Genomic DNA, 15,399 nt, shown 5'->3' on the forward strand with positions numbered 1-15,399 from the left:
TTGTGAAACTGTTCATTCACTAGCTGTTTTGGGATATTTGACTTCCTCCTGCAGAAGACCCTGCACTAATTATCAAAACTGTCATGGTGGAGCATACCGCACAGCATAAATTGATGTAAATAAAATGATCTTGAGGCCCAAAGCAGACCACAAAACATTTAAAAGATAAAAACTCTTCGTTAAAAACCTCAGCAAAAAGGAAAGCTTTGGTTTAATGGTCCTTCAAGTACATGAGTCCCAGGCCATGTTTTTTGCTGATAAAATATCCCTCATTCTTTCTGGCTTGAAGGCCAAGATGATGTGTCAAAAGCACCGAAGATGCTTTTTTCTGTGGACAGATTCAGACTGATCTTGTAAATGGATGCTAACATAGTCTCTAGGCATATGAGAGCTACTGTGGTCTCTCTTGATACATGCGCATTCTGATTTTAAAATCATACTGGGAAAATGTTTGAGCCTTTTGCTGCATTTGGTAAAGATTTGCTGACTGAGGGGGCTATCCCTTAATCTTTGCAGAAATAAGTTATTAGACCTCTGTTTAAAAATCATTAATTAGCCACTTAATCTGTGGTCTATTAGATGTTTATTTCCAGTTTGTCATTTGGGATGAAGGTGATACAACTTATTCTGGCAGAGCAGCTCCAGGGATCTTGGATGATATACCTGCCCTTCATATATTTGTCTGGTTACCAGCTTGGTGAATGATATTCACCTATCCTGTGATCACACACACCTGAATAAGCACTTTCATTCCACTTTCAATACATTTCCAACTGGGTTTTGCCAGTTCACACAGTAAAATTCAGTTGGAAAGTGCATTGAAAGTGGATTGAACGTGCATTATTTAGTGTGTGTGATTACAGCTCAAAACAGAGGATATTTGTTAGATCTGTCACTCCATCATTATTCATTGGTTGGAATATGGGATTCGTATCAGAGTAGCTCAATGCTTTCAGTCTGTTTTGTCTGACCAGTTGCAAAGATTTCAGCTAGAAGACCAGGATCAATGGATTGGGATCTTCTTGCAGAGTGTCTCAGGGTTATATTTTGTAACCCGTGCTTTTCACCATTTTATGTGGGGCTGCTGAATTTAATCATCCAAACCCATGGGGTTGACTATCATCAGTACACAGATGACATGCAGCTCTTTATTCAAGATGCATCTGTCTCAATTTTGAAGCAGTGTTTTGAGACTGTGGTCCAGTTACTAAGGCAGAACAAGCTGAAGCTGAATCCAAGACAGAGAAAACATTGGTCAGAAGGGCTAAACCCTTAGAAAGAGTAAATTCACTTCATTTGTATGGAGTGGACTTAGAATTTACAGAGAATTATGAGTTTGGGGGGGTGGAGTACTCAGTCTTGCTGTTTGAAAAGCAGGTTGGTGTAGTGTCCTTCTGAAGGAGAAATTGTGTTCTTTACAACAAAAATTGGATCATTTTGTAGAAAGCAGAGAATCTTCTGCAAGGAAACAATGCATTTTTCTTTAAAATGATCAAAAGTCAAATTTGTGTATGTGTTGTACTTTTGAATTATGATAATTCAGGTTGTTTGTTATTAGGTTACCTGTGCATTTGAAAACCAGAAAATGATTTTTTAATAAAAAACACCTGTTTAATAATAATGTGACAACAATGCAATTGTTATTCAGGAAATGATCATTTGTTTGCTTATTCTTTTTGTTTCAGAGCCAACCGTTAAAATCCCTTCGCAAACTATTACACCTTTCCTCATCATCAAATCATTCAATTTCTTCTGAACCCCGATTCCAGCCTTTACCAAGTCAGCCAGCTAAAGCTTCCTTTTCTGAAGTTCGGATTCACCCTATAAATCAGGGTTCCACCAGCAGCAACATACGGCAAGAGTCCCAGTCCAAAGGCAGAACAATGCTCCAGATCCCAGGCCAGATGGAACCAAGCTGGCATGTTTCCCCAGTGAACAGGAGTGCCAGTGATGGGACTTCATACCCTGACCAAATGCCTTCTAAAAGTGGGCAGAATGGGCATACGTATAACCGAACAAACCGATCTCGAATGCCAAATCTGAATGATTTAAAAGAGACTGCCTTGTAATAATACTCCTAAAAACACTATGGCAGGGATTTATCAAGGGGTATGATGGTACTGGTGATTGTGTTAGTGACTGAAAGACCAGCTTTATAAAAGATGTGCAATATTGAATACATCGAGCTACTGTTCAGTACCACATCAATAGAGATCATACAGTGAAATGAACTTTATTTAATTGCCATTCATCTAATCCCATGTCAACAGAATGTGCACTTCAGGGAAAATGAACATTGCCCTTTTCTCTTAATTTACATTCCAGCTTAGTGCACATAACTGTCTGAAAGATGTGTAGGCACTTTTGGGGGTTAAAAAATGTGTCTTTAGACCTATGCCCTTAGGAAAATTCTTGCTGCCTAGATTTAAATTTTTAAAGTGGGGTTTATGTGATAACGCCTGTATCCCTAATAGGGGTTTAAAGTTCGGTTGTCTTTTATTTGTTTTTTAAATTTCCATATTTGATAGGATTTGTAATATTTATTTATGATCTATTGTTATAATCATATCTTATGTTACAACGTAAAGTTATTTTGAGCCGTTTGAAACATTGTGATGGCAGTACAACAGCTACCATAGTTTCTATAAAAACAAACATATATTGCATTAGGAGTATTTTATTATATACATACACACACATAAATGAATATATATATATATATATAAAAAGTGGTAAATAATTGTCTTTTTTAAAAATATACTCATTTAAAAGAAAAGTATTGTTATGACACTATGCCATATTTTTATACATTTGTGATATAAAGTGCAGTATTATACTTGTAATAAAAGGGAACTGAATGTGAATAGAAGTGTGACTGTAACAATATGAATTTTGCTCAGCTACTACTAGACACAGTGAAACTGATAACAAAGAATACAAAATTGTCAAACTTTGTTATAGGCCTTTTCTCTGGAGGTAATGGCTTAAATATATCAAATGATGAAACCGTAAAATATTTCCCATAAATGGGCGCTTCGCTTTCCCCACTGCTGGTAATGAGAGAAGAGCATCTGCATTAAGATGGCAGAATCCTGATATTGCTTGCAATATTCCGTACAAGAAAACTGACTGGTAAAAAGGAATTAAAGCAGGTGCTTTTCTACTCCAATACTTGTGGTGAAGACCAAAGAGCCACAGCATGAATTGCAGGTGGTGAGCCAAAAGTGGCATGACACGGCACTGTAAATCATGGTATAAGATTTTAGGCCTATGTATATTCTTTGCACTTTGTTTGAAATTGTACTAACCAGAAAGTAAAATATTGTATTTAAATGTATGAGAGGCTGTGGCACTTTCATTTGTTTCCAGGATGTAATACAACTTGTAATGTTGATATTTGAATGTTGGAAAAAATAGTTTTCTTCTGAAGCTTAACTTTCTTCTAAGCCTCTCATAAGAATATTTCTGTGGACATTAAAACTTCACTGTCTTCAAAGTGCTGGATTTTTTTTAATCTACAGAAATTATTGGAATAATTACTTTATAAAAGATGGTTTTATAATTTAGTATATGTTGGACCTATTAATCCTCTTGCTTACAATTTATTATATCTCAGGAAAGACAATTGAAAAATGCATACTGCATTATAAATCTAGTATAAATGAAGAGCCATGGAGTGTCAAAATAACACATTCTAACTCATTAAATTTACGCAGCTCCTGGATGTATAATTTAGCCTCCATCTTTTATGTTTTCCTAACACTTTTCTGTTTTTCCCTCAAAAATGAGGCTGGAGAAAACTGGTAGTACTTTACTACTTAGTAGCACACAGGGATATAATAACCATGGCTAGTTCTGAAAGCAACAAAATGTGTGCCAGAACTCCAGAGGTATGTAAGCTGAGATTTACAATACAGCAAAGTTACAAATATAGTCAATTAAGTTTTTTTAAAAAATCACCCTAACCATTTTAGCAGGGTTCGTAGTCAAATCCAGTATTTCTTCCACTGCAAGAATAGTGTATATGTCTGTTTTGCTTTTGAGAAATTAAGGTACTTGAGCAATATATGAAATAATAAGCAGATGCATTATCTATGGTAAGCACAGGAAGTGAGAGCATGATGGGACTTTGTAGTATCTAGAGTCATGGGGTGTTTCAATCATGGGATGTCTATGGATGTCTGTTAGAGATCTTCTATAAGATAAGGTTAGATTCAACCAGTTTCTGCTGACCAGAAAAATTAACTCGCCAAGAAGGGGCTGTGCTGGAGATCTTGAAACCTATATACAAAAGCCATGTTAAGAATGAACAGAGACAGCTGACCTCTGACAGCTGATCTCTTGTATTTACCCCAATGATTCAGTGATCCAATATTAATTTTGAGACTTGGACTCTAAGCAGTACTGTATGAATGTTGCAAGATACAGCTTTTTAGTTGACTCTGATTTCTGTGAATGAGTATGCGTCCTACCTAGCTGGTAATTCGCATGATTTTATTTATTCTTATTTATGGAAGCTTCCAATTGGAAATTTTCAGTATCTAATTAATGACACTGGAGAGATCACTAATTGTACTTTCAAATGTTTTAAATGAGTATTATCATTTTGTGGTGTGAAACTGAAAATGTGTGCTCTCCCCCCCCCCCCCCCGTGAGATCCAAATTACAAGAAAGCATGCTTTCCTCATGTTTTGTAAATAATTCTATTTAGTTAAACTTAAATTTGAGTGGCACATTATTCTTGAATATAAATCTTTTTCTTAAGCGTTGGTAACAGCATATAGCCAATTTTGTAACATAGAAGTCTTGTAAATCTGCTAAGATATCAAAAAAAAAATCTTATTAGGCTAATGGAGATTTGCTGGCTTTGTAAGAGGGGAAAAGCCTATTAACCTCTTATTCAAGTTTGAGCTTTTAACTTCACTGAGATTAGAGAAGTAATTTGCTGTACTCAGTAGCAATGCCAAGGAAAGAGCAGTTAACCCTAGTTATTTTTGCTTTTTGGATGATACTGATATTACAAAAGAATACACTAGGGGATTATGTTTATGTAATAGTATGTTTTCCAATGAGATTTTAGATTTCTTTTTATATCCATGGGCAGATGAATCCTTTAATTGACTGGATCCAAAGATGCCCTTTCCACTCATGAAAGAAGTTCTACCATAGGTTGAAGTTCCCCTTTTAGACCCAAATCCATGATTTATTATAATTAATCCAATTGAAGTTATTTGTGATATAAAATTCAGGGGCAGGATTTTATGCAGTAGAAGATGCTGATGGAAGTGAATCCCACTGTGTGTATGGATAGTTACACAGTACAGGCTGCTGCACTGAGCAGGGAAATGCAGAAGAAATTACCCTACCTGCTTGTTACATCAGCATCACTTCTACCAGTGCACTTCTGAAAGATGCATAGCATCACTTCTACCACTGCACTTGCTTTGCACTTCTGAAAAATTGTCCTAAGATATAATAAAGATCTCAAAAGTACACAAATTCCCATGAAGTACAAACATGCTTGATAAATAGTTTCTTGAAAATAGAACCTGTTTCTGAGATCTATAGGCCCTAGTTGAGAGCTGCAATAGTGAAAATGGAAACATGATATTTAATAGATTTTTCAGAAAAGTTTCCCCAAAGATAGCTCTGCCCTTGAGCTCATTAAAACTATATTTTGAGCAACAGACAAGATCTTACCACTTAGGGGAAAATAGTGAGAGCTGCTTCTGGTTTCTTGGAACTAACATTATTCTGTTACAGACACTTTCTCCTACAGCTTTGCTACTTAGTTTACAAAGTCTGAATTTAAGATTTTCATGAATTCTCCCCCTCCCACCGATTTTATATATTTCAAATTTCTCCCATTTCTATTATTATCAATCTATTGAAAATTTGGGGACCAACATTTTGTTCTCTTTTCTTAACTGGCTTTTTTGGAAATCCTAGGTAACTTACATCCTAGAAGAGATGTAAAGATACAACTTGGTGAAATTTTAATAGTTCGTTTGGATTTTCTGTAGATAATCTTATTGAGAATGTAGTTGAATGTAGATCTCTCCCCCACACCCAAAGAGCAGGGCTTTTTCTACAAAAAAGTCCAGCAGAAACTCATTTGCATATTAGGCCACACACCCCTGGTGCAAAGCCAGCTGGAATTGCATTCCTGTGCATTCCTGCTAAAAAAAAAAGATTATACAAAGTATTAGCAAACTGCAGTGGTCATTCACAGTCTCAAGTTGCCTTAAATAATTTCAGCTTTTTGTTTACTGTATTTTTGCCCTAGTTGAGAGCTGCAATAGTGAAAATGGAAACATGATATTTAATAGATTTTTCAGAAAAGATTTTCCCCAAAGATAGCTCTGCCCTTGAGCTCATTAACACTATATTTTGAGCAACAGACAAGATCTTACCACCAGCTGGATTCAAATATTGTTTCTGGTCTTTTGAAAATACTGTAAAAAAAAAACCAACGCAGAACCAGAACCAGGAATCAGAAGACAAGTTAGCCTACAGTATTTTACAATTGTAAACAAATGTGGAATTGGCAGAATACAGATATGTCAGTATGTCAAAATTCAAGTGGTGCTTTGATAGAATTATGAAACTTGGTCAGTTTTCTAAAACATGTTCAGTGTGTTTGTTCAGGCTTATGGTTGCATGCCCATAATGCTGTGAGGTTTTTCTTGGTAGTAGAAATAATTTATCAAGTTCCATGGACAAGCAGTATGTATTCCCCAAAGATATATCTTTTATTGCACTGAAATGTCTGTAGTACACTTAAAGTGCAATCATAAACATGTATATCTGATTGAGTTCAGTGGGACTTACACCTGAGGAAGTGTGTTTAGTTTTGCAGCCATAATCTTAATAAGCTTTGTGTATGTAGCAAGGGACAAGTGGTACAGTAGTCTTCAAGGAACATTTTTCAGCATTCATTTATTTTTTAAAAATAGTCTAGACTGCAGGATCTGGTGCCTTTCTTCTTCAAATTCCATCTTCTCTAATAGTGACTCAGGGCCAGACTATATGTTATGGGGTCCAACGTCAGGGGAAAGGGAATTTGGGCATTTGTTTCCCTGCTCTCATTTTCAAGATTACCAAGTCCTGCCATGTATCAGGTCCTTGTAGTATTCTCTAGAACAGGGGTGTTGAACATTCACTTTGGGGGCCAAATTAGGCCTCCAGAGGGCTCCTATCAGGTCCCTGAGCAACTGGCTATCATCTGCTTCCTTCTCCCTCTTTTTTACTTCCATCTGCATCATAGCTTGCTTTGCAAGGCTTGCTCAGTTGCACAGCAGAGTTACTGAGCCAAACCTCTCTTCCTTCTATTCGCTGAACCGCCCCCCCCCCCCGTCCTCTGAGGAAGGAAGGAAAGAGCCAGAGCTTCCTTTGCCGAGTTCCCTGGATCCCATGGGAGAAATAAAAAGAAAGCATCCCTAAGACCGATGAGTGCTAACATTTTAAGCATGTTTTAAGTTTTTTAAAAATATATATTTGTGTTTGTGTTCTGTGCTACCTAATCTTAACACATGGCCTGGCCCTACATGGCTCGGCCCAACCCAACATGGCCCGGCCCCTCAAGGTCTCATTTATGTCAGATCCGGCCCTCATAACAAATGAGTTTGGCACCCCTGCTCTAGAATGGTGATAGTGTCTACAAGTCAAACCCATGATTATCGTAACATCTAGTTTGGCCCTCATGTATCAGAATTTGTAGCAAATTAGGTCAAAAGCCATTTTTCTTGTCTAGGACATAACTTAGCAGATTTTCAAATAATTTTTAATACAAGTGTCTTTGCGAGTAAACATACCGATTTTGCACTAAGCTTGTTCTGAGTGGAGAGCCCTTTTGCGCCTGGTGCTTCTCTCCGTTTTTGAACAAGCTGCTGCAGAGCAGCGAGTTGGCATGCCATTCTCCTGCTTGCTGTGGGAAAGTGGTGCACCAACTCGCAGCTCTGCGGCAGCTTGTGCAAAAACAGAGAGAAATACCCAGCGCAAAAAGGCTCTCCACCCAGAACAAGCTTAGTGCAAAATCAGTCATAGTCATGGCTCTTCATTTTGCAGTACCTAATTAGTCTGCTCTGTTTTCAGGCTTATTCCTTTACGCTCAGCTGTTCTGAAAACATTGCAAAAATATCCCCACCACCGCCAGACAGGTGCATGTGTGCAGACACACATACATGGTCCCCTATAAACAATATTAACCTGAATTTGTCAAGAACTGCTTGATTTTATTACAATTGCTGTACATAAAAGCTTATTAGAACCTGAAAGATTGGTATGATTTCCTGGCCTTAGTTCTAAGCATCTAGTATATGTGCTAGCTGACTCCTATTTCATTTTTCAAAAGAAATTCTCATTAACCATTGAAGTCAGTTTTTCCACAGCCGTCTTTTTAGGAACTAAAGCCACTGCCAATATGATAGATTATTCCACAGTCTATCCTTAACAAGGTGTTCCATTTAAATTGGCATTCTCTCGCGATGCTTGTACAGCACTCTAGCACAAAACATTGCAAGAATGCAGTATAAAAATTTTGAATTATTTTCCTGGGACATTTTACACAGAGGAACTTTCTGCTTCCTCTTTTGGATTCATTTAGGAACTAAAAGCCCAGTAATGGCAGTCCTGTGACTAAAGGAAAGGCTGTCAGGTTTTTGGGAAGCACTACCATCAAACTAAATACTAAACAAAACTCAAGACATAATTATTTCTCCTTTCAGAAGAACCATTTAAATATAAGGATGTAGTCTAAAATGTATAAAATACAAAAATTATAAAAGTAAGATAATCTGATACATAAAATAGCAAAATTGTAAATTAAATGAATAAAGTTTGGTTGGACGTTCTTAAGAGAGCAAGGATTGTAAATCTTCCACATATACACACAATTTTTCTGCCTGTGCTGCTGTACAGAATGATGGTGGGTGGAGTGCAATCAAACTGGGTTCTCTATGGAAGGGGGGGGGGGGAGGCAGATCAAAATTTTCAAGGAAAAATCCAGAACTGCTTAAATGTCTTTTGTCAAAATATTGATTTTTAAAGTATTAAAAAAACCTGAGGAGAGAATACGTTTTGAAAACTTGGTAAATTTTACAAAGAAGAAAATAATCAAAATGGTCCAGTTCTGATAGCAGCACCCCAGACCTCTGAAAATTACCCATATTTTCTTTTTCAGAAATTCTCAGACATACAGCCTCTTACATCTACCTGCATTCTGTTGAAGAGTTGTTATGTGGTAACATTTTTAATCTTTGAATTAAAATACTAACATCTGTTGGGTGTTTGAAGATATTTTTACTGCAAGTTAAATCATCATAAAGTGTTACTAGACTTATTATTATCATGTTGTTATTTTACCTTGTTTTCAGGCATGTATTTAACTTCTGTATAATTTTTAATATGTAAACAAGTATGAGAGAGAAACTATCCTGTGTTTAACCTTTGATTATCAGCATGGGAATTATTCATTTTTACTGAGCACAATGTATTTTGGAATGGGCCTTCCAAAGTGTCTTTAATAAAAAAAAAAAAGCAGGTTTTGCACTAGAAAACTGATATTGTCATCCCTAATGTACTAAAATATGTTGCACATTCATATTAACTTTGCTTCAGACTTGCTGACTTGATACATTGCTTACAGTTCTGTTTTAGGGTATTTAGAAATGGGTTCTTGAGAAAGACATAAATGCACTTGTGAAGGAATAACTAACTTCTCTGAGACATGTATATTATTTGACTATAAAGTAATTTAATTGTGCAACCAAAATACCACATAATGATGACTAATCTTTTGGCTTTGCTATAATTCTTTATTAGCTTGAATGTTCAATACGAAAGTTTTTTAAAAGAGGAAGATGAGGGTTGGAGGGGATAAGAGAAGAAATATTTTTCAGGACCCTTAGTCTGCAGTCTGAATACTGGCTGTGTAATGTCTTTGACTAGGCAAGGTAGTGAGATGTGCTGTTCTGTGATGTTGTCTAGCCCTAATGAAATGTGTTTGGAATGTTTCTACAGAACAACACTATCTACAAACTCTTCATCCTTGTAATCCTTTTAGCAGCAGTTGTCATGTAGAAGGCTCCATCTTGTAGAGCAGGGATCCCCAATGGAGTGTCATGGCACCCGCCAACTTATGGTGACCCCGTGGAAAGCAAGAAACTTTCAGAAGTAATTTGCCATTGCTTGCCTCTTTGTTTCAACCCTGGAATTCCTTGGTGGTCTCCCATCCAAATACTAATTAGGGCCAGCCCTGCCTAACTTCCGAGATCTGACAAGATTGGGCTAGCCTGTGCTATCTAATTGCTGGAGTCTACCAAGAGGTTTTACAGAATGAGGATTTTGTCCAGTATATCTTCTGATTGAAACAAAATTTTTGTGCAATTTTTTTAAAAAATATATTGCTTCAGCAGCAACTGTTTCCAAAGCACAAGGATCTTCAGAGTGCAACTAAGTAAGCTGTGTGTTTGCAAGAAAATATTTTAAAACAATACACTCATTTTAAAGGGTATCCTGTTGAGCAGAGCTCCTTGAAATGTTAAAGAGTCACTGTTAAATTTAAGCATGATCTTACTCCCTGACAATCTGGTTAGCTCCACCTCTTGTGGCAGCCATTTTGTTGTTGGTTATACTTCCCACAACAGTCAGTTTTGTCTTTCAGCACTATAACTTTTATTTCAGATTTTCTCACCATAGGGCTTTCAAGGTATGAAATGATCAGAATTGGTTACCACTATCTTGTTCTACATCGCACTAACCAGGGTTAGTTGGAGTATCACTGTCATTGCCTATGAAGGTACCCATCACCACCGGAGCTGTCAGTTCTCTTCCACTAATCTCACTGTTGATTCTTGAATAGGGTGACTGCCTCTTAGTCTGTTTTCTCAGCCGTGACCATTCCACCTTAAATAACTCTACTAGGACTTTAGATTTTTGTCAGAGAGTTTCAGCTTCACTGAAACGCACAAACCTTCTCATCATGTTAAGGTGTGTATCCAAGTTAGGTAGTTTGGCCTTATTTTTCTTAAATCTAGAACCAAAGAGATAGTCTTTGGACTGCAATGTCTGTTACGTGAAATCCAAGAAAGTTACTTGCTTATGTGATGGTAGTACAGGGTTGCATCAAATCCTTGTTGGGTTATAATACTAACCAACCCAATTTAAGGATTTTATAAAACAATACTTCATTGTTAATAATCAGTTTCTTATAGCAGGTATTTCTTCAGAGTTTTTGCTTACTTTGGTTCATTTTTTATTCTGCTGTTCCTGCTGTTACTTTTTAAATGTGTGTGGGTGTATGTGTGTGTTACAAGCCGCTATGAATTGACCTAGGACAATTTTCAGTAGTTACCTTTTTCTTTCTGAATTGTCAACAAAGACTGCATCATCTTTCAACAGTTTAGGATCCAAATATGGAGATTCTCTCTCTCCTTCCTTAATTCAGCTAGTCATCCAGAACAATCTATTCACATGATGATCACCAGCAACTTCTCACTATTTCTTAATCTTTTTCCTCCTGTTTGAGATTTTGCTTGCCAGTTTGGTTTTAATGGTCCACAGTCTGTGCCAGTGAATTGGAAAACAATATGATAATGAGTAAAATTATTCAGAAAGTTTTTAAATTGTATTTTAAGCTAATTTAGAGGCATGCAATTAATATGTCTGAGGTAATGATAATAGTGGTTTCCGCTAAATGTTTATTTATTTTATATTCTGCCGTTCTCCTCAATGGAAACCCAAAGTAGCTTACATCTTTCTCCTCTCCTCCATTTTATCCTCATAAGTGTGAGGTAAGTTAGGCTGAGAAAGTGTGACTGGCCCAAGGTCGCCCAGCAACTTACCATGGCAGAGTGGGAATTCAAACCCAGGTCTCCACACATGGATTCAACTTGCTTCAGTACATGGATTAGCATCCAGGTATTTAAAGCAAAGTGAACTAAAGTGTGCAATTACGCCACAAAGATAGTAAGAGAAACATCATAAAGCAAAGTTAAAAGATGAAGAAGCTGACTTCTCAGTTAAGAAAGACTCTTGTGTCAGCTGCTAAAATAGCTATCTGTGATGTTTTCACTGTATCTGATGAAGTGAGCACAAATTCACAAAATTCTATGCTGATATATATATATATATATATATATATATATATATATATATATATATATATATATATATATATATATATATATATATATATATATATGCCACAAGATTGCTGTTTGTTTTTGGCTCTCATTTATTCACATGTAGTAGAGGCAGGGATGGAATAGCAGGAGCTCCTTTGCATATTAGGCCTAATGTAGCCAATCCTCCAAGTGCTTACAAGGCTTTAGCAGAATTCCACCACTGGGTAGGGGAGTCTTTTTCAAACAAAACACCTTTTTCTAAAGTTCTCTTCTGAAATAAACTGAGACCTGGGCATTTTCTTTTGATATGAGCTTGTGCTTTCCCTCATACATAAATTGACTGCGAGTTGCATGCTTTTTAATTAGCCTCCATATCACACCATTTCTGCTTTGCCACTCACTGGAACGATACCTTCTGACACCAGCATGAAAATGCCATTTCCCTACAACTTTGCAGCAGCACTTTTGACATTTTCAGCAAGCTGTGTTCTGTTCCTAGATTTCCTCTCACATATGCTGTTTTGAAGCTTTATGGGCTGCCAGCTATTTTAGCCTCTTTTCTCATTTTCCATAGAGCCATTTGCTCTTAACCAGAAGCAGAGCAGGGATTGGCTGATATAGGCTGAAGATGTATCATATGGTATGAATAAACACAAACTTGAGAGGAAGTTAGCAAGCCTTTGAAAAGCAGTACCCATTTCAAAGTAATGTGGCTCTCAGTTCAGTGAGGGCTGAGCAATACATGTTGCTGGCTGGAGCCTGGCATGTGTAGGTATTAATGGGGTGGGCTAGGACTGGAGAGGTCTGCATTCCCTAACCATGAACCTCAACCTAATTCAAGTCACACTCTCTCAGCATCAACTACAAGGTTGTTTGGACAATTATGTGCAGGAGAAATTAGTCATTGAGCTCCGTGGAAGAAGAGCAAGTTAACCATGAGAAAAAGTTGACAAATCTGCCATCAGATCTCCAAACAATTAACAAGCTCAAAAGTAACAATATGTATGGGACCATCTGAATTGGAGCTGTGGCCTGGGATAGAGAGTGTCAGTTTCCCCCAGTGCCCATTCTCTGACAGAATTTGCCCCCCTAAACTGCTAGTTGACCTGGTAGAGGGGAAAGTCAGCTGTTCAGGACCTCCCTCCCACACACATATTTAGTATAGTATACTTGATTTATACGGAAGACATTTTGCTACAGAAAGCTTGTATATTAATATTACCTATTTTTCTGTAAATTTCTTTCCATAGGACAAAATTAGTTCATGGCAACAGTTCCACTTCAGAAAGAATGCTCATGGTCCAGTCCTATATAGTCCCATTGTGTATGTTCTGCAACCTGTAAGGAATTATGTTTTATATCCACTCCCACTGTCAGGGCCGGACCTAGACTGTTTGACACCCTAGGCAAGGCTAACTATTTGTGTCCCACCCCGCCCCTGCACTAACCAATGCTATCCTATGGGCTCATAGGATAGAAAGGAGTCAATTCTATCCTATGGGCCATAAGGCAGAATGGACAGATCGGGCCACTTCTACAGCATGATGCTAGAGGAGGATTATGCCACAGCAGCAGCCTGATCTCTCCATTCCATCCTATGGGCCCATGGGATAGAATGCTGCTGTGGCCTGACCCCAGAGAAAGGGTTGCCCCACAAGCTCGCACTTCTCAGAGTCTCCGGTAAGCATTAGGGGGAGGAGAGATCTTTTTCCTGCTTTTGCACACCGGGATGTGATGCTAAAGAAGTGTGCAAAAGCAGGAAGAAAGCCCACCAGTCTGGGAGGTTCCAATTCTGTGCACCTGGACCAGCAGCACCCTAGGCAATCACCTAAGTCACCTAGTGGAAGGACTGGCCCTGCCCACTGTACTTTTAATAAGCATATACAAATACATCTCTGTGCACTGTGCCTTGTCTATGCTTCACCTCCACCCTTGTTGAACGAAGAGATTGTGCTAGAGGACCTATTTAGGTGCCAATGCACATAGGCCCTGGTTTGACAAATACATATATATAAGCTCTGATTAATTGACATCAATAAAAACTCTGCTTAAAATGCATATTTAATCCTACTGAATGTGTGGAACTTTCCCATCCACTCATCCTGCTGCAGTCTTTTGATGTTACCCAAAAGTGTACTTCATAGGTCACCACCTACCCATCCAGACACCATAGGGGTTAATTCAGTGGGAGACTGCAATGACTGGAGGGATTCCTTTGCCCTTCTTGTTTTCTATAGCCCTCTTTCTATATGAAGTTTGAGTGGAAATGGAACTTAGGATTCAAGCCCTACTTTATAACCCATAGCTCACAACACAGGAAACTATACTGGTGGGAGAAGGCTTTTTAATGTTTTACTAAAGAGCTGGGTTTGCCATGCAAATCAAAAGATAATTCATTCATTGAAAAAGAAAGCAAGGAGAAATTGGCAGAACACTCCATATTTGGTTAACATTAGAAAAACTGCTGTTGTCAACCTCTTGCTATGCAAAAGCAAAATTCCATTGTCCTGCCAGAAGAGATGTTCTCTTTTAAACAATTTATTAATGTGTTCAAATGAGACAGAGCCAAAAACCTTTCATGCTGCTCTAAATTAATAAAAAAAGATCCTTACTACTAGCAAAATTCTTTCCTGTATTTATACTGTGTGTGTGTGTGCACATGCACATTGTAGGCATGTGTATTTTAATAGGATAAACATCTGTAGAAGCAATTAATCAACTTTTTATTTACTGTCCATTGTCTTTCTCTTAGTTTTCCCTTCTCACTTATCAGATGGGCTAACTACACATAATGGTCATTTTCGCACTTAGCGTTTGCTCCCCTTATTCCTCGGCGCAATTATGTCCGGATCATATCCCTCGTTTTCGCACATTGCCTCTTTAGTGGAGTCGCTTTCCATGAAGCCCCGGCTCAAATCGTTTTTGCACTAGCATCGACTTGAGTTCGATGCCCTGTCAATCGTTTTTTTTTTAAGCGCAAGTCTAATTGCGTAACAACGTAACAACGTGACAACGTAAACCGCATCACGTGTGCCGCTTCTGCTTATGGAGTGGCTGCAGCTGTAGTATCCTCCACAGCCCTTTATGTATTAACAGAAGCATTCACAGTGGAGAATCCCAGCACTAGATTCCCCCCCCCCCAACACAAATTCCAGAGTTGCGTGTGTGTGTGTGTGTGTATGTGGCAGCTTCTTCCTTTCCCAGCCTCGCTCCCTCCCGGGTGGTGAAGCTGGGATTTCCTCCGCGCTCTTCCCCCTCCCCGGCTGGCGCTTGC

At 38.0% G+C, this 15,399-nt stretch overlaps 1 protein-coding gene across 2 annotated transcripts in view; it reads left to right on the forward strand.

Annotated features, from left to right (window-relative positions):
• Nucleotides 1–3,394, forward strand: part of CDKL5 (cyclin dependent kinase like 5) — a 109,310-nt gene extending 105,916 nt beyond the window's left edge. For both annotated transcript variants that reach the window (XM_060234027.1, XM_060234028.1), the window contains one exon: nt 1,686–3,394. In XM_060234027.1, the coding sequence (XP_060090010.1) occupies nt 1,686–2,069 (384 nt within the window). In that variant the 3' untranslated portion in view covers nt 2,070–3,394. The remainder of the gene's footprint in view (nt 1–1,685) is intronic.
• The last annotated feature ends 12,005 nt before the right edge of the window (nt 3,395–15,399 follow it).

Source organism: Heteronotia binoei, chromosome 3 (genome assembly GCF_032191835.1).
Source record: "Heteronotia binoei isolate CCM8104 ecotype False Entrance Well chromosome 3, APGP_CSIRO_Hbin_v1, whole genome shotgun sequence".
Lineage (NCBI taxonomy): Eukaryota > Metazoa > Chordata > Lepidosauria > Squamata > Gekkonidae > Heteronotia > Heteronotia binoei.